This window comes from Oncorhynchus gorbuscha, linkage group LG08 (genome assembly GCF_021184085.1).
Source record: "Oncorhynchus gorbuscha isolate QuinsamMale2020 ecotype Even-year linkage group LG08, OgorEven_v1.0, whole genome shotgun sequence".
Taxonomy (NCBI): Eukaryota; Metazoa; Chordata; class Actinopteri; order Salmoniformes; family Salmonidae; genus Oncorhynchus; species Oncorhynchus gorbuscha.
The window spans coordinates 76210676-76230649 of record NC_060180.1 but is presented as its reverse complement, the minus strand read 5'-3'; the positions used below and the strand labels follow the sequence as shown (position 1 = coordinate 76230649).

The following is a 19974-nucleotide window of genomic DNA, read 5'->3' as shown; positions in this document are numbered from 1 at the left end:
GCTATCTCTCTGAATGACCTTCTTGATCCAAATCAGTCAGGTTTCAAGACTAGTCATTCAACTGAGACTGCTCTCCTCTGTATCACGGAGGCGCTCCGCACTGCTAAAGCTAACTCTCTCTCCTCTGCTCTCATCCTTCTAGATCTATCGGCTGCCTTCGATACTGTGAACCATCAGATCCTCCTCTCCACCCTCTCCGAGTTGGGCATCTCCGGCGCGGCCCACGCTTGGATTGCGTCCTACCTGACAGGTCGCTCCTACCAGGTGGCGTGGCGAGAATCTGTCTCCTCACCACGCGCTCTCACCACTGGTGTCCCCCAGGGCTCTGTTCTTGGCCCTCTCCTATTCTCGCTATACACCAAGTCACTTGGCTCTGTCATAACCTCACATGGTCTCTCTTATCATTGCTATGCAGACGACACACAATTAATCTTCTCCTTTCCCCCTTCTGATGACCAGGTGGCGAATCGCATCTCTGCATGTCTGGCAGACATATCAGTGTGGATGACGGATCACCACCTCAAGCTGAACCTCGGCAAGACGGAGCTGCTCTTCCTCCCGGGGAAGGACTGCCCGCTCCATGATCTCGCCATCACGGTTGACAACTCCATTGTGTCCTCCTCCCAGAGCGCCAAGAACCTTGGCGTGATCCTGGACAACACCCTGTCGTTCTCAACTAACATCAAGGCGGTGGCCCGTTCCTGTAGGTTCATGCTCTACAACATCCGCAGAGTACGACCCTGCCTCACACAGGAAGCGGCGCAGGTCCTAATCCAGGCACTTGTCATCTCCCGTCTGGATTACTGCAACTCGCTGTTGGCTGGGCTCCCTGCCTGTGCCATTAAACCCCTTCAACTCATCCAGAACGCCGCAGCCCGTCTGGTGTTCAACCTTCCCAAGTTCTCTCACGTCACCCCGCTCCTCCGTTCTCTCCACTGGCTTCCAGTTGAAGCTCGCATCCGCTACAAGACCATGGTGCTTGCCTACGGAGCTGTGAGGAATGTAATGTATGTAAATGTTACAGCCGGACAAGGACAGACCTTGACTCACTCACTTCCTGGTCTCAGTTTGTGTGTGTGTGTGTGTGTGTGTGTGTGTGTGTGTGTGTGTGTGTGTGTGTGTGTGTGTGTGTGTGTGTGTGTGTGTGTGTGTGTGTGTGTGTGTGTGTGTGTGTGTGTGTGTGTGTGTGCGCGTGTGTGTGTGCACTTGTGTGTGCACTTGTGTGCGTGTGTGTGTGCGTGTGTGTGTGTGTGTGTGTGCGCGTGTGTGCGTGCACTTGTGTGCGTGTGTGTGTGCGTGTGTGTGCGCTCACGTGTGTGTGTGTGCACTTGTGTGTGCACTTGTGTGTGCGTGCGTGCGTGCGTGCGTGTGTGTGTGTGTGTGTGTGCGTGTGTGTGCGCTCACGTGTGTGTGTGTGCGTGTGTGTGCGCTCACGTGTGTGTGTGTGTGTGTGTGTGTGTGTGTGTGTGTGTGTGTGTGTGTGTGTGTGTGTGTGTGTGTGTGTGTGTGTGTGTGTGTGTGTGTACTTGTGTGTGCACTTGTGTGTGCGTGCGTGTGTGTGTGTGTGTGTGCGTGTGTGTGCGCTCACGTGTGTGTGTGTGCGTGTGTGTGCGCTCACGTGTGTGTGCGTGCGTGTGTGCGTGTGCGTGCGCGTGCGCGTGCGTGCGTGCGTGCGTGTGTGTGTGTGTGTGTGTGTGTGTGTGTGTGTGTGTGTGTGTGTGTGTGTGTGTGTGTGTGTGTGTGTGTGTGTGTGTGTGTGTGTGTAGCATGCATATGTGGATGTCCACACCAGGAGAGCAGTGGATTTGAAGTTGAATGGGTTTATCTGGCAGGGTTGCCAATCAGTCAGTGAAAACACTAAGCTATCGTGCAGAAGGACACATTTGATCCTGGCTTTGCTTCGCGCGATGCAAAGCTCGTTAGAACACATTTCAAATGTCTGACATAAACAGAGACAGGCAGGCAAATGCTCAGGACAGGTTATTGTGGAGATGTGGTGTGTGTTGAGTCAGAAACAGAATTCGATATCTGTCTGTCTGTCTGTCTGTCTGTCTGTCTGTCTGCCTGTCTGCCTGTCTGCCTGTCTGCCTGTCTGTCTGTCTGCCTGTCTGTTGGTCTGTCTGCCTGTCTGTCTGCCTGCCTGTCTGTCTGTCTGCCTGTCTGTCTGCCTGTCTGTCTGCCTGTCTGTTGGTCTGTCTGTTGGTCTGTCTGCCTGTCTGTTGGTCCGTCTGTTGGTCCGTCTGCCTGTCTGTTGGTCTGTCTGTCTGTCTGTCTGTCTGCCTGTCTGTTGGTCTGTCTGTTGGTCCGTCTGTTGGTCCGTCTGCCTGTCTGTTGGTGTGTCTGTTGGTCTGTCTGTTGGTCTGTCTGTTGGTCTGTCTGTTGGTCTGTCTGCCTGTCTGTTGGTCTGTCTGTCTGTCTGCCTGTCTGTTGGTCTGTCTGTCTGTCTGCCTGTCTGTTGGTCTGTCTGTTTGTCTGTCTGTTGGTCTGTCTGTTGGTCTGTCTGTTGGTCTGTCTGCCTGTCTGTTGGTCTGTCTGTCTGTCTGTCTGTCTGTCTGTCTGTCTGTCTGTCTGTCTGTCTGTCTGTCTGTCTGTCTGTCTGTCTGTCTGTCTGTCTGTCTGTCTGTTGGTCTGTCTGTCTGTCTGCCTGTCTGTTGGTCTGTCTGTTTGTCTGTCTGCCTGTCTGTTGGTCTGTCTGTCTGTCTGTCTGCCTGTCTGTTGGTCTGTCTGTTGGTCCGTCTGTTGGTCCGTCTGCCTGTCTGTTGGTCTGTCTTCCTGTCTGTCTGTCTGTCTGTCTGTCTGTCTGTCTGTCTGTCTGTCTGTCTGTCTGTCTGTCTGTCTGTCTGTCTGTCTGTCTGTCTGTCTGTCTGTCTGTCTGTCTGTCTGTCTGTCTGTCTGTCTGTTGGTCTGTCTGCCTGTCTGTTGGTCTGTCTGTTTGTCTGTCTGCCTGTCTGTTGGTCTGTCTGTCTGTCTGTCTGCCTGTCTGTTGGTCTGTCTGTTGGTCTGTCTGTTGGTCTGTCTAGTCCCAGCACCAGTGAAATATTGCCTGTCTGTTGGTCTGTCTAGTCCCAGCACCAGTGAAATATTGCCTGTCTGTTGGTCTGTCTAGTCCCAGCACCAGTGAAATATTGCCTGTCTGTTGGTCTGTCTAGTCCCAGCACCAGTGAAATATTGCCTGTCTGTTGGTCTGTCTAGTCCCAGCACCAGTGAAATATTGCCTGTCTGTTGGTCTGTCTAGTCCCAGCACCAGTGAAATATTGCCTGTCTGTTGGTCTGTCTAGTCCCAGCACCAGTGAAATATTTGCCACGTCCATATCTCTCCACAGAAACAGGGCTTTGCCCACAGTTTGACCCTTTTTGCCGGGTTAGAGGTTCCAAGCCCCTTCTATTCATTCTACTATGTGTTCTGTCAAAACGAAAACGTGTTTTGACGATTGAAGCAGTGTAACTCATTGTCCCCACCTTGTCCTAGTTATTGTACGTGGCCAGTGTGCAGACTATGGATGTCCTCTGATATTTGTGTTTTCTCTTCCTTCTCACAGACTGGTACACGACGGAGAGGAAGCAGGGAAACATTTAGGGACAAGAAGTCTCTGAACCAGGTAGGAGAGAGACCTCTATCACACATTCTATCATCTCTGAACCAGGTAGGAGAGAGACCTCTATCACACATTCTATCATCTCTGAACCAGGTAGGAGACCTCTATCACACATTGTATCATCTCTGAACCAGGTAGGAGACCTCTATCACACATTGTATCATCTCTGAACCAGGTAGGAGACCTCTATCACACATTCTATCATCTCTGAACCAGGTAGGAGACCTCTATCACACATTCTATCACATAAAGCCAATTCGATTTCACAATGAGCGTACCTCTCTCCCATCTTCCTCCCTCTTCCTCCTCCTTCCTCCCCCTCCTCCCCCTACTCCTCCTCCTCCCCTCCCCCTTCTCCTCCCTCCTCCCCTCCCCCTCCTCTCTCCCCTACTCCTCCCCTCCTCTTTCTCCTCCTCTCCCCCTCCTCCTCCTCCTCCTCCCCCTCCTCTTCACAGGAGGACAGTGCAGATCTCAGGTGTCAGCTGCAGTTCTCTAAGGAAGAATCCACCCTCATGCGTAAGAAGATGGCCAAGCTGGGGAAGGAGAAGGACAAGCTAGAGCAGGAGATCCAGCAGTATAAGTCAGTCTACGGGGACGTGGACAGCCCTCTACCCCTTGCAGAGCTTGCAGGTGGTGGGCCCCACAGCACCAGGGAGGCTGAGCTACGGCTACGACTCAAACTGGTGGAGGAAGAGGCTAATATTCTGGGGAGGAAAATTGTAGAGCTGGAGGTGAGTGGCCCGAGTCTTTTAACCCTGGGTGTGTCTGAACATGGAACCCTATCCCATTCTAATCCATGTAGTGTACTACTATAGACCAGAGCCCTATCCACTACTATAGACCAGAGCCCTATCCACTACTATAGACCAGAGCCCTATCCACTACTATAGACCAGAGCCCTCTCCACTACTATAGACCAGAGCCCTATCCACTACTATAGACCAGAGCCCTATCCACTACTATAGACCAGAGCCCCATTCACTACTATAGACCAGAGCCCTATCCACTACTATAGACCAGAGCCCTATCCTCTACTATAGACCAAAGCCCTATCCACTACTATAGACCAGAGCCCTCTCCTCTTCTATAGACCAGAGCCCCATTCACTACTATAGACCAGAGCCCTATCCACTACTATAGACCAGAGCCCTATCCACTACTATAGACCAGAGCCCTATCCACTACTATAGACCAGAGCCCCATTCACTACTATAGACCAGAGCCCTATCCACTACTATAGACCAGAGCCCCATCCACTACTATAGACCAGAGCCCTATCCACTACTATAGACCAGAGCCTTATCCACTACTATAGACCAGAGCCCTATCCACTACTATAGACCAGAGCCCTATCCACTACTATAGACCAGAGCCTTATCCACTACTATAGACCAGAGCCCCATCCACTACTATAGACCAGAGCCCTATCCACTACTATAGACCAGAGCCCTATCCTCTACTATAGACCAGAGCCCTATCCACTACTATAGACCAGAGCCCTATCCACTACTATAGACCAGAGCCCTATCCATTACTATAGACCAGAGCCCCATCCACTACTATAGGTCAAAGTAGTGCACTATGTAAGGAATAGGGTGCTATTGTCTTTTGTTTCCCCTTCCTGCAGTACTTTGATTTCTTCCTGTAAATGAAGATCGCTTCCTAATCATTATGTTCATTATTATCAGGTGGAGAACCGAGGCCTGAGGGCCGAGAACGAGGACATCCGCTGCCAGTACGAGAGGGACTGTTTCGGCCGGGAGCCCTTCAGCAGCATGCCCTCCTCCCCGTACGGCGGAGACGCTCTGGAGTCAGCCGGGGAGCTGCGACGCCACCTACAGTTTGTAGAGGAAGAGGCAGAACTTCTCCGGCGGTCCATCTCGGAGATCGAGGACCACAACAAGCAGCTGATCTCAGAACTGAACCGCTTCAAGTTCGGCCCGAGAGACGAGGAAGGCGAGGTCGGAGTGATGATGATGATGAAGTCCGGTAATGGGAGTAACGGAAGCGGTGTGGTGATGATGGAGGAGTTGAAGGCAGCCAGGATGCAGATAAATGAGCTCAGTGGAAAGGTGAGGCAGCATGATGGACTACAGTACCCATAATGCAGATAAATGAGCTCAGTGGAAAGGTGAGGCAGCATGATGGACTACAGTACCCATAATGCAGATAAACGAGCTCAGTAGAAAGGTGAGGCAGCATGATGGACTACAGTACCCATAATGCAGATAAACGAGCTCAGTAGAAAGGTGAGGCAGCATGATGGACTACAGTACCCATAATGCAGATAAACGAGCTCAGTAGAAAGGTGAGGCAGCAAATAATATTTATAGAGCTGTTATCTTCCGAATAAACTCTTAAAGACCTAGTAATATTTTACATCAATAGCAGTCAATATTAATCGTCATCTTAATTCAGTCTCATCTGAAAGTTGTAAATTCTTAGTTATCTGCACGAACCCTGGCTAACAAGTTGAATCAGCAATACAAAATTGGGTTTAATTATTTATTTACTAAATACCTAACTAATCACACAGAATTACACATACACATATTTAAATCATAACTTAATTACAAATGACGTCATAAAGGAAAACGTCCCTACCGGGCAGAACAGATATGACAGCTGGACAGATATGACACAAAAGAAAAGGGGCTGGGTTTGAGTGAAAGAGCAAGAAGACTGAGGGACAAAGGGAGAAGCTGTGCTATCGTAAATACAGTATCTTATGCATTCTAAATTACCGCCCATTTGGAAAAGGAAAATGCAATAAATATTTACTCTGAGCTGCGCTTCAGTAGGTTGGTGGTGGATGGAAGGCCGTGTTGCCCAACCGAGTCCTTTGTCCTTTGAAGAATGTCTCTGCTGGTAAATTGAATACGTTGTAGTAACGTCATTGTGTGGTAGACGGGATACTCTGTCTGTTCCTTCCTAACCCTTGTTTGCAGCGGCTGTTGCTAATTCAACGGCGAGGAGGTATCACTTCTGTAGTGAATAAGAGTTCAAAGTTCATACCATTCGCAACCAAGCTCATGCTGATGTTTGCTTCGTTCTGTAGTTATTATGTGAACCAATTCTGACATCGAACCATCGTCCTCACGTCCTCGGAACAGGAGGTTGTATTGTCGTCAAGGGCTTATATAGGAAGGGAGAGGAGGGGGTGTTTGAAAAGTTTTATAGCCGATGTCCCTTCACAGGGGCGGGCCACTGATTGAGCAGAGCCCTATTTTATGAAAAACCAAATCTCACATTTTAGAAGCTAAAATCACATTTCATCCCATCACAAATCATTTCATATTCAAACATATAAATTGAATAACAATTCCATGTGAATCCGATAACTCTGATGTGTAGACTTTCCACTGTAGATTTTATGTCATCTTATCATTGATGAGAATGTCTCAGATGACAACCGAACTGACATCATATTCATTAAGTACCACTGCATATGTTCCATTGGTCGGATTACCAGAATATAGTTCATTTCCCCCCACCTTCTGATGTTCCCAGAATCTCTATGTTAACCAAGGGGTTTTGCAAATGTAACATCAGCAGGGTAGAGAGAGGAAAACGGGGGAAAGCTTTCATAATTTTGACTTGTCTCTGAAGCTATCCTAATGTTGACTTGTCTCTGAAGCTATCATAATGTGGACTTGTCTCTAAAGCTATCATAATGTGGACTTGTCTCTAAAGCTTTCATAATGTTGACTTGTTTTTTAAGCTAACATATTGTTGTCTTGTCTCTAAAGCTTTCATAATGTTGTCTTGTCTCTAAAGCTTTGATAATGTTGATTTGTCTCTAAAGCTATCATAATGTTGACTTGTCTCTAAAGCTTTCAAAATGTTGACTTGTCTCTGAAGCTAACATAATGTTGACTTGTCTCTGAAGCTAACATAATGGTGTCTCGTGTCCTCATCCTCCAGGTGATGAAGCTGCAGTATGAGAACAGAGTTCTGATGTCCAACGTTCAGCGCTGTGACCTGGCCCAACACCTGGGCCTCCGCACCGGCTCCCCGCGGGACAGCGATGCAGACAGCGACACCGGCCGCCGAGACTCCGCTGAGGAGGAAGAGACTGGGAGGCTCCTCCTTCTACACCCCAAGAGGGAGGGGCCTGTCGGTGGCGAAAGCGACTCGGAGGACCTCTTTGAGAAGACCACCACAACCTCGGGGTTTGGAAGTCACAAGCCCTCGGACGAGCTCAGCGTGCTCAGCGCCACCGAACTATCTAATCGTAGGCGAGAAGACCGCGAGACGTTCACGAATGTCAAACGAGAAGCAGAGCGCCTTGGGAAGACCGTAGATCGTCTCATTAGCGACACGGAAAGTCTGATCTATGACGGAAAGATTTTAATAACAGGAGGAGATTGTTTGAGTCTGGCTCTGGAGGGCAATAAAGATGACACCATCCGCCTACCCGATCCCAAACCAGACTCACAGGTCCTGGACACTATCAACACCCGTATGAAGGCCTTCCGCACAGAGCTCCATATCTTCATGGAGAAGGTGGATCACCTGGGAGAGGGCCTGAGGGAGAGGGGAAGTGACCGGGATCGGGGAGACGACCTGTCACCCTTGCCCAACCTCACTGAGTCTAGTAGCTTCCTGTCTGGGGTCACCTCCATGTCACGAGACTCGCCCATCGGCACCCTGGGACGCGACCTGGTCACAGATTTCCAGGTAAGGAATGGGATAAAACTCCTCCGAATTTTGACCTATATCTGTCTCTATCCAGAAGTGCGGCCGAAATGGCACCCTATTCACTACGTAGTGCTCCACCTTTGACCAGAGTCTTCAGGCTTACTTTACTTCACAATGATTATTATATATTTCTTTTAAATTCAACCTTTATTTAACTAGGCAACTAGGTTAAGAATAAATTCTTATTTACAAAGACGGCCTACCCCTGCCAAACCCGGTAAACGCTGGGCCAAATGTGCACCGCCCTATGGGACTCCCAATCAAGGCCTGGATGTGATGCAGCCTGGAATCGAACCAGGGTCTGTAGTGACGCCTCTAGCACCGAGATGCAGTGCCTTAGACCGCTGAACCAGGTTCTGTATTGATGCACTGAGATGCAGTGCCTTAGTCCGCTGCACCAGGGTCTGTAGTAACACCTCTAGCACTGAGATGCAGTGTCTTAGACCACTGAACCAGGGTCTGTAGTGACGTCTCCAGCACTGAGATGCAGTGCCCTTAGACCGCTGAACCAGGGTCTGTAGTGACACCTCTAGCACTGAGATGGAGTGTCTTAGACCTCTGAACCAGGGTCTGTAGGGACGCCTCTAGCACTGAGATGCAGTGCCTTAGACCGCTGCACCACTCGGGAGCCTGAAACATCTGCCCCGCATCTAGTGCACCTTTCACCATCCAGTGGACCTTTCACCATCCAGTGGACCTTTCACCATCCAGTGGACCTTTCACCATCCAGTGGACCTTTCACCATCCAGTGGACCTTTCACCATCCAGTGGACCTTTCACCATCCAGTGGACCTTTCACCATCCAGTGGACCTTTCACCATCTAGTGCACCTTTCACCATCTAGTGGAGCTTTCACTATCCAGTGGACCTTTCACCATCCAGTGGACCTTTCACCATCCAGTGGACCTTTCACCATCCAGTGGACCTTTCACCATCTAGTGCACCTTTCACCAGAGCCTTCAGGATTGACTTTACTTGGCTTCATCCCTTGGCTCCTATAAGGAGAATGGGCCATTGACGAATGCTGCATCACATCTAGGCCGTGATTGTGAGTCCCATAGAGCGGCATACAATCAGCCCAGCGTCGTCCGGATTTGGCCCGGGGTAGGCCGTGATTGCAAACAAGAATTTGTTCTTAACTGACTTGCCTATTTAAACAAAGGTTTAAAAAAAAAATCACTCGGTTCGGGTTGGTAGCACTAGTTAAAAGCCCTTTGGGCCCTGGTCCAAAGTAGTGCACTACATAGGGAATAGGGAGCCCTATGGGCCCTGGTCAAAGTAGTGTCCTACATAGGGAATAGGGTGCCATTTGGGTTGCATTACTGTCTGTACTGTATGTTACGTTGTCTGTCTCCTTGCTACATCTGGACATCAACCCCCTGGCTTCATCAATCAGTTAGTATGTCTTATCAATCAGTTAGTATGTCTTATCAATCAGTTAGTATGTCTTATCAATCAGTTAGTATGTCTTATCAATCAGTTAGTATGTCTTATCAATCAGTTAGTATGTCTTATCAATCAGTTAGTATGTCTTATCAATCAGTTAGTATGTCTTATCAATCAGTTAGTATGTCTTATCAATCAGTTAGTATGTCTTATCAATCAGTTAGTATGTCTTATCAATCAGTTAGTATGTCTTATCAATCAGTTAGTATGTCTTATCAATCAGTTAGTATGTCTTATCAATCAGTTAGTATGTCTTATCAATCAGTTAGTATGTCTTATCAATCAGTTAGTATGTCTTATCAATCAGTTAGTATGTCTTATCAATCAGTTAGTATGTCTTATCAATCAGTTAGTATGTCTTATCAATCAGTTAGTATGTCTTATCAATCAGTTAGTATGTCTTATCAATCAGTTAGTATGTCTTATCAATCAGTTAGTATGTCTTATCAATCAGTTAGTATGTCTTATCAATCAGTTAGTATGTCTTATCAATCAGTTGTATGTCTTATCAATCAGTTAGTATGTCTTATCAATCAGTTAGTATGTCTTATCAATCAGTTAGTATGTCTTATCAATCAGTTAGTATGTCTTATCAATCAGTTAGTATGTCTTATCAATCAGTTAGTATGTCTTATCAATCAGTTAGTATGTCTTATCAATCAGTTAGTATGTCTTATCAATCAGTTAGTATGTCTTATCAATCAGTTAGTATGTCTTATCAATCAGTTGTATGTCTTATCAATCAGTTAGTATGTCTTATCAATCAGTTAGTATGTCTTATCAATCAGTTAGTATGTCTTATCAATCAGTTAGTATGTCTTATCAATCAGTTAGTATGTCTTATCAATCAGTTAGTATGTCTTATCAATCAGTTAGTATGTCTTATCAATCAGTTAGTATGTCTTATCAATCAGTTAGTATGTCTTATCAATCAGTTAGTATGTCTTATCAATCAGTTAGTATGTCTTATCAATCAGTTAGTATGTCTTATCAATCAGTTAGTATGTCTTATCAATCAGTTAGTATGTCTTATCAATCAGTTAGTATGTCTTATCAATCAGTTAGTATGTCTTATCAATCAGTTAGTATGTCTTATCAATCAGTTAGTATGTCTTATCAATCAGTTAGTATGTCTTATCAATCAGTTAGTATGTCTTATCAATCAGTTAGTATGTCTTATCAATCAGTTAGTATGTCTTATCAATCAGTTAGTATGTCTTATCAATCAGTTAGTATGTCTTATCAATCAGTTAGTATGTCTTATCAATCAGTTAGTATGTCTTATCAATCAGTTAGTATGTCTTATCAATCAGTTAGTATGTCTTATCAATCAGTTAGTATGTCTTATCAATCAGTTAGTATGTCTTATCAATCAGTTAGTATGTCTTATCAATCAGTTAGTATGTCTTAAAACAGAGTAAAACCGATATTGATATTATTTCATGACAATCTGATTTATACATTAAGACATTCTGAAACAAAACAACAAGGACGTTCTGATTTATACATTATGACACCAGGAAACAAATAGAAATGTTGAAGTAATGAATCTGTCAGACAGAGAACAACGTGGCTTTCAACAGCAGTGAGGAATAGGCACCCTACTCAGTGTATAGGGCACTACTTTGGACCAGAGGTCTATAGAACCCTGTTCACTAATAGGGCACTACTTTGGACCAGAGGTCTATAGAACCCTGTTCACTAATAGGGCACTACTTTGGACCAGAGGTCTATAGAACCCTGTTCACTAATAGGGCACTACTTTGGACCAGAGGTCTATAGAACCCTGTTCACTAATAGGGCACTACTTTGGACCAGAGGTCTATAGAACCCTGTTCACTAATAGGGCACTACTTTGGACCAGAGGTCTATAGAACCCTGTTCACTAATAGGGCACTACTTTGGACCAGAGGTCTATAGAACCCTGTTCACTAATAGGGCACTACTTTGGACCAGAGGTCTATAGAACCCTGTTCACTAATAGGGCACTACTTTGGACCAGAAGTCTATAGAACCCTGTTCACTAATAGGGCACTACTTTGGACCAGAGCCGTGTGGGTGAATTGGATGCCATTTCAGACGATGCAGTGCAGATTCACGGATGTAAACAGTATAAATCCCCAAGGGGAGTCTGTGTAAATGGTACAGTCCATTACTACTGGATGTAAACAGTATAAAACCCCAAGGGGAGTCTGTGTAAATGGTACAGTCCATTACTACTGGATGTAAACAGTATAAAACCCCAAGGGGAGTCTGTGTAAATGGTACAGTCCATTACTACTGGATGTAAACAGTATAAAACCCCAAGGGGAGTCTGTGTAAATGGTACAGTCCATTACTTCTGGATGTAAACAGTATAAATCCCCAAGGGGAGTCTGTGTAAATGGTACAGTCCATTACTACTGGATGTAAACAGTATAAAATCCCAAGGGGAGTCTGTGTAAATGGTACAGTCCATTACTACTGGATGTAAACAGTATAAAACCCCAAGGGGAGTCTGTGTAAATGGTACAGTCCATTACTACTGGATGTAAACAGTATAAAACCCCAAGGGGAGTCTGTGTAAATGGTACAGTCCATTACTACTGGATGTAAACAGTATAAAACAGTCCATTACTACTGGATGTAAACAGGGAGTCTGTGTAAATGGTACAGTCCATTACTACTGGATGTAAACAGTATAAAACCCCAAGGGGAGTCTGTATAAATGGTACAGTCCATTACTACTGGATGTAAACAGTATAAAACCCCAAGGGGAGTCTTTATAAATGGTACAGTCCATTACTACTGGATGTAAACAGTATAAAACCCCAAGGGGAGTCTGTATAAATGGTAGAGTCCATTACTACTGGATGTAAACAGTATAAAACCCCAAGGGGAGTCTGTATAAATGGAGAGTCCATTACTACTGGATGTAAACAGTATAAATCCCCAAGGGGAGTCTTTATAAATGGTAGAGTCCATTACTACTGGATGTAAACAGTATAAATCCCCAAGGGGAGTCTTTATAAATGGTAGAGTCCATTACTACTGGATGTAAACAGTATAAATCCCCAAGGGGAGTTTGTATAATTGGTAGAATCCATTACTACTGGATGTAAACAGTGTAAATCCCCAAGGGGAGTCTGTATAATTGGTAGAGTCCATTACTACTGGATGTAAACAGTATAAATCCCCAAGGGGAGTCTGTATAATTGGTAGAGTCCATTATTACTGGATGTAAACAGTATAAAACCCCAAGGGGAGTCTGTGTAAATGGTACAGTCCATTGCTACTGGATGTAAACAGTATAAAACCCCAAGGGGAGTCTGTGTAAATGGTACAGTCCATTACTATTGGATGTAAACAGTATAAAACCCCAAGGGGAGTCTGTATAAATGATAGAGTCCATTACTACTGGATGTAAACATTATAAAACCCCAAGGGGAGTCTGTGTACATGGTACAGTCCATTACTACTGGATGTAAACAGTATAAAACCCCAAGGGGAGTCTGTATAATTGGTAGAGTCCATTACTACTGGATGTAAACAGTATAAAACCCCAAGGGGAGTCTGTGTAAATGGTACAGTCCATTACTTCTGGATGTAAACAGTATAAATCCCCAAGGGGAGTCTGTGTAAATGGTACAGTCCATTACTACTGGATGTAAACAGTATAAAATCCCAAGGGGAGTCTGTGTAAATGGTACAGTCCATTACTACTGGATGTAAACAGTATAAAACCCCAAGGGGAGTCTGTGTAAATGGTACAGTCCATTACTACTGGATGTAAACAGTATAAAACCCCAAGGGGAGTCTGTGTAAATGGTACAGTCCATTACTACTGGATGTAAACAGTATAAAACCCCAAGGGGAGTCTGTGTAAATGGTACAGTCCATTACTACTGGATGTAAACAGTATAAAACCCCAAGGGGAGTCTGTGTAAATGGTACAGTCCATTACTACTGGATGTAAACAGTATAAAACCCCAAGGGGAGTCTGTATAAATGGTACAGTCCATTACTACTGGATGTAAACAGTATAAAACCCCAAGGGGAGTCTTTATAAATGGTACAGTCCATTACTACTGGATGTAAACAGTATAAAACCCCAAGGGGAGTCTGTATAAATGGTAGAGTCCATTACTACTGGATGTAAACAGTATAAAACCCCAAGGGGAGTCTGTATAAATGGTAGAGTCCATTACTACTGGATGTAAACAGTATAAATCCCCAAGGGGAGTCTTTATAAATGGTAGAGTCCATTACTACTGGATGTAAACAGTATAAATCCCCAAGGGGAGTCTTTATAAATGGTAGAGTCCATTACTACTGGATGTAAACAGTATAAATCCCCAAGGGGAGTTTGTATAATTGGTAGAATCCATTACTACTGGATGTAAACAGTGTAAATCCCCAAGGGGAGTCTGTATAATTGGTAGAGTCCATTACTACTGGATGTAAACAGTATAAATCCCCAAGGGGAGTCTGTATAATTGGTAGAGTCCATTATTACTGGATGTAAACAGTATAAAACCCCAAGGGGAGTCTGTGTAAATGGTACAGTCCATTGCTACTGGATGTAAACAGTATAAAACCCCAAGGGGAGTCTGTGTAAATGGTACAGTCCATTACTATTGGATGTAAACAGTATAAAACCCCAAGGGGAGTCTGTATAAATGATAGAGTCCATTACTACTGGATGTAAACATTATAAAACCCCAAGGGGAGTCTGTGTACATGGTACAGTCCATTACTACTGGATGTAAACAGTATAAAACCCCAAGGGGAGTCTGTATAAATGGTAGAGTCCATTACTACTGGATTTAAACAGTATAAAACCCCAAGGGGAGTCTGTGTAAATGGTAGAGTCCATTACTACTGGATGTAAACAGTATAACACCCCAAGGGGAGTCTGTGTAAATGGTACAGTCCATTACTACTGGATGTAAACAGTATAAATCCCCAAGGGGAGTCTGTATAAATGGTAGAGTCCATTACTACTGGATTTAAACAGTATAAATCCCCAAGGGGAGTCTGTATAATTGGTAGAGTCCATTATTACTGGATGTAAACAGTATAAATCCCCAAGGGGAGTCTGTATAATTGGTAGAGTCCATTATTACTGGATGTAAACAGTATAAAACCCCAAGGGGAGTCTGTGTAAATGGTACAGTCCATTGCTACTGGATGTAAACAGTATAAAACCCCAAGGGGAGTCTGTGTAAATGGTACAGTCCATTACTATTGGATGTAAACAGTATAAAACCCCAAGGGGAGTCTGTGTACATGGTCCAGTCCATTACTACTGGATGTAAACAGTATAAAAGCCCAAGGGGAGTCTGTATAAATGGTAGAGTCCCATTACTACTGGATTTAAACAGTATAAAACCCCAAGGGGAGTCTGTGTACATGGTACAGTCCATTGCTACTGGATGTAAACAGTATAAAACTCACTCAAGTGAGCAGTCATTAGTAGAGTCATTCCCAGCCTCTAAATGTGATGCTAATGCAGCGTAGCGTGTCAAATACACAAAACCATTCATTATATCTAGCGCGGGCTTGCTTCTGAAATGGCACCCTATGCCCCGTGTAAATGCACTAGATTTGACCAGAGCCAGACACTGGTCCAAAGTAGTGCACTATATATAGAGAATAGGGTGTCATTTGAGACACAGACCCATGTCTGGACAGCTTTATCAGAAGACTACCCACTCGGAACACAAGTCATGTTTATTTTAAGCTTCCTTTCACATTGGTCCCAGGTTCAAACACACTATGTGAGGTCAAAAACAAACGGCCCACTACACCCCTACATGACCAGTCTACAGAAAGTCCACAGAGCCCCCCTGTTTGATTACACAACACTAGATCAGTAAAGACCAGCAGGAACCAAGCAGAGATGGTGACACTTTGGCTGCGTTTAAACACAGGTAGCCCAATTCATATATATTTTTTTAAATTCACACTAATTGGTATTTTGACCAATCAGAAAAGATCTGGTGTGAAAAGATCTGATGTGATTGGTGAGAAGACCAATTAGTGTGATAAAAAAATATCAGAATTTGTCTGACTGAATAAACACGGTACTTTAGGCCAATGTTACCCATCCATTGCTTTGGGTTCATAGCCCAGTACTAATAATCGTGGGCTAGGTGATTAGCTGTTTCGTTGAATCAGGTGTGTTAGTGCCGGGCTTGAACACACCTGGTGTCCTCAGAGACGGACTGAGAAACACAGGACAACCAAACGAACAGCGGAGGGGCCACAGCAGCGCCTGTCCCACCTTGAGCCACCCGGCTCAGCCACACACCACCACCACCACCCCCTTTCTCCAGTCCCCATTCACCATCCCTCACACCCTCACTTTCAGAACTGCGTCCGCATACCCATACGCACCCTGCCCCCGAAATGGCAACCTGCCGCCTTGATCCATCGCCCACATGCAGATGCCTGCTTCAACTCGGTGGGAGGGGCAGCTTCTTCCATATGGCTTTCTCCCACACAATTGATCAAGCAATCAAATCAACAAATCAATGAATCAATCGAAGTCAGAATTAGGAGTTGCCTGTGGAAGAACCTTGCCGGTATCCTCGCCTTCCGTCCGCTGCGTTGCCCTCCACCACTGGTACGGCTGTTTGAGACAGCATGTTAATAAACAGTTTGCTCTTTACGCCACCATTGGGCCTTTTGGAATTATTCAATGAAAACATTTTTTTTATTTTATTACAAAAAAAGCCCCCTTAATTCTCTTTTGAAATTGGATTGGGATAATACCTGTAGAATCCTAATTATGGTTAGGATGGGTGGAGCATACTGTTACTGAACTAACAGCCACTACAAACACACATTCTCACAAGCATTGAAGGACATGGTTTGCCTTCTACTCAAAGAAAACAAGATAAAGTTAAAAGTCATGTAGAATGATAAAGTCTAATGAAGAGTCACGTTTAACAGTGTAAAACAGTTCAAAGTGTAACGTGAAAAATAACGGCATTGCACGTGTGTAGAGTTGTTTTTACTACTGCATGGCTGGTTGTGTGCTAGCTAAGCTATCTGTAGTCTGCTGTGGTGTCTATGGTTGGTGTGCTAGCTAAGCTATCTGCAGTCTGCTGTGGTGTCTATGGCTGGTTGTGTGCTAGCTAAGCTATCTGTAGTCTGCTGTGGTGTCTATGGTTGGTGTGCTAGCTAAGCTATCTGTAGTCTGCTGTGGTGTCTATGGTTGGTGTGCTAGCTAAGCTATCTGCAGTCTGCTGTGGTGTCTACTTATGACTGGTGTGCTAGCTAAGCTATTTGTAGTCTGCTATGGTGTCTATGGTTGGTGTGCTAGCTACGCTATCTGCAGTCTGCTGTGGTATCTATCTATGGCTGGTGTGCTAGCTAAGCTATCTGTAGTCTGCTGTGGTGTCTATCTATGGTTGGTGTGCTAGCTAAGCTATCTGCAGTCTGCTGTGGTATCTATATATAATAATATAATAATAATATATATAATAATATATATCTGCAGTTTGTGGTATCTATATATGGTTTTATCCTAGCGATCTTACAGTCATGTGTGCATACATTCTACGTATGGGTGGTCCCGGGAATCGAACCCACTACCCTGGCGTTACAAGCGCCATGCTCTACCAACTGAGCTACAGAAGGACCACCCATATATGGTTGGTGTGCTAGCTAAGCTATCTGCAGTCTGCTGTGGTATCTATATATGGTTGGTGTGCTAGCTAAGCTATCTGCAGTCTGCTGTGGTATCTATATATGGTTGGTGTGCTAGCTAAGCTATCTGCAGTCTGCTGTGGTATCTATATATGGTTGGTGTGCTAGCTAAGCTATCTGCAGTCTGCTGTGGTATCTATATATGGTTGGTGTGCTAGCTAAGCTATCTGCAGTCTGCTGTGGTATCAGCTGTGTTTGGAGTCATGTATCCCTCATTGCATGCGCTTCATAAACAGTGTTTTTGCATTCCTTCCCCCCTCCCCCGATCCCTCTCTTTTTTCTCCTTCTCTTTGTGTCCCCTCCGTCCTTCAGATGTTTCAACCAATCATGTTGTTCATCCTCGTTCTAGTCCTCTTCTCGTCTCTCTCGTACGCCGTGGTCTTTAAGTTGGTCTTTCTCTTTGTGCTTTTCTTCATTCTCTAGCCTGTTCCGTCAGTCTGTTCTCTTTTAGTTTTCAGTACATATTTTTGCACCTTGTCTTTATCTTCTTTACCCATTTTTATTTTTTATTTTTTATTCCTTCCGCTGTTTGTTCGTGGTCATTCATCTCTGTTTGTTCACCCACCAATCCACTTCATGCATTTCTACTCCCTCCACCCCCTGACCCCTGACCCCCACCCCTCAGTCACGGTCCGGTGTGAGGGATGAGTTGGAGTGGCGTCTAGGACAGGAGCGAGCCGTGGAGACCCAGAGCCAGGAGGGTATTCCTCAGGGCCCGGTCCAGAACAGGGGAGCCATCCTGGGACACACTAGATACCACAGACCCCTCCTGGCTTCTTTAAGACTGGAGGTCAGTGCCTCTTCCATCTCTCTACCTCCCTGTCTTTTACCACCTACTGTACGACTGATCATACCATGCTACTGTAGGACTGATCATACCATGCTACTGTAGGACTGATCATACCATGCTACTGTAGGACTGATCATACCATGCTACTGTAGGACTGATCATACCATGCTACTGTAGGACTGATCATACCATGCTACTGTAGGACTGATCATACCATGCTACTGTAGGACTGATCATACCATGCTACTGTAGGACTGATCATACCATGCTACTGTAGGACTGATCATACCATGCTACTGTAGGACTGACTAAGAACAGACAGACAGTCAAATCAAATCAAATTGTATTCGTCACATGCACCGAATACAACAGGTTTAGACCTTACAGTGAAATGCTGAATACAACCTACTTACAAGCCCTTAACTGACAATGCAATTTTAAGAAAACAACAAATAATTAAAGAACAGCAGTAAAATAACAATGTGGAGGCTATATACAGGGGGTACTGTTACAGAGTCAATGTGGAGGCTATATACAGGGGGTACCGGTACAGAGTCAATATGGAGGCTATATACAGGGGGTACCGGTACAGAGTCAATATGGAGGCTATATACAGGGTATTACGGTACAGAGTCAATGTGGAGGCTATATACAGGGGATACCGGTACAGAGTCAATGTGGAGGCTATATACAGGGGGTACCGGTACAGAGTCAATGTGGAGGCTATATACAGGGTATTACGGTACAGAGTCAATGTGGAGGCTATATACAGGGGATACCGGTACAGAGTCAATGTGGAGGCTATATACAGGGGGTACCAGTACAGAGTCAATGTGGAGGCTATATACAGGGGATACCGGTACAGAGTCAATGTGGAGGCTATATACAGGGGGTACCAGTACAGAGTCAATGTGGAGGCTATATACAGGGGGTACCGGTACAGAGTCAATGTGGAGGCTATATACAGGGTATTACGGTACAGAGTCAATGTGGAGGCTATATACAGGGGGTACCGGTACAGAGTCAATGTGGAGGCTATATACAGGGTATTACGGTACAGAGTCAATGTGGAGGCTATATACAGGGGGTACCGGTACAGAGTCAATGTGGAGGCTATATACAGGGTATTACGGTACAGAGTCAATGTGGAGGCTATATACAGGGGGTACCAGTACAGAGTCAATGTGGAGGCTATATACAGGGGATACCGGTACAGAGTCAATGTGGAGGCTATATACAGGGGGTACCAGTACAGAGTCAATGTGGAGGCTATATACAGGGGGTACCAGTACAGAGTCAATGTGGAGGCTATATACAGGGTATTACGGTACAGAGTCAATGTGGAGGCTATATACATGGGGTACTGTTACAGAGTCAATGTGGAGGCTATATACAGGGGGTACCGGTACAAATCAAAGTTCAATGTTCAGGAGTCTTATGGCTTGGGGGTAAAAACTGTTGAGAAGCCTTTTTGTCCTAGACTTGGTGCTCCGGTACCGCTTGCCGTGCGATAGCAGAGAGAACAGTCTATGACTAGGGTGGCTGGAGTCTTTGACAATTATTTGGGGCTTTCTTTGACACCGCCTGGTATAGAGGTCCTGGATGGCAGGAAGCTTGCCCCCAGTGATGTACTGGGCTGTACGCACTACCCTCTGTAGTGCCTTGCGGTCGGAGACCAAGCAGCCATGCGGTCGGAGACCAAGCAGTTGCCGTACCAGGCAGTGATGCTCTCGATGGTGCAGCTGA

The 19974-nt window shown here is 45.3% G+C and overlaps 1 protein-coding gene across 1 annotated transcript in view; it reads left to right on the top strand.

Moving 5' to 3' along the window:
* The window catches only part of LOC124040699 (microtubule cross-linking factor 1-like), a 137003-nt gene that overhangs the window by 36931 nt on the left and 80098 nt on the right, over window positions 1–19974 (top strand). Inside the window, exons 4-8 of the mRNA XM_046357774.1 lie at window positions 3540–3599; window positions 4052–4327; window positions 5285–5668; window positions 7521–8276; window positions 18064–18228. Coding sequence (XP_046213730.1) covers window positions 3540–3599; window positions 4052–4327; window positions 5285–5668; window positions 7521–8276; window positions 18064–18228 — 1641 coding nt within the window. The remainder of the gene's footprint in view (window positions 1–3539; window positions 3600–4051; window positions 4328–5284; window positions 5669–7520; window positions 8277–18063; window positions 18229–19974) is intronic.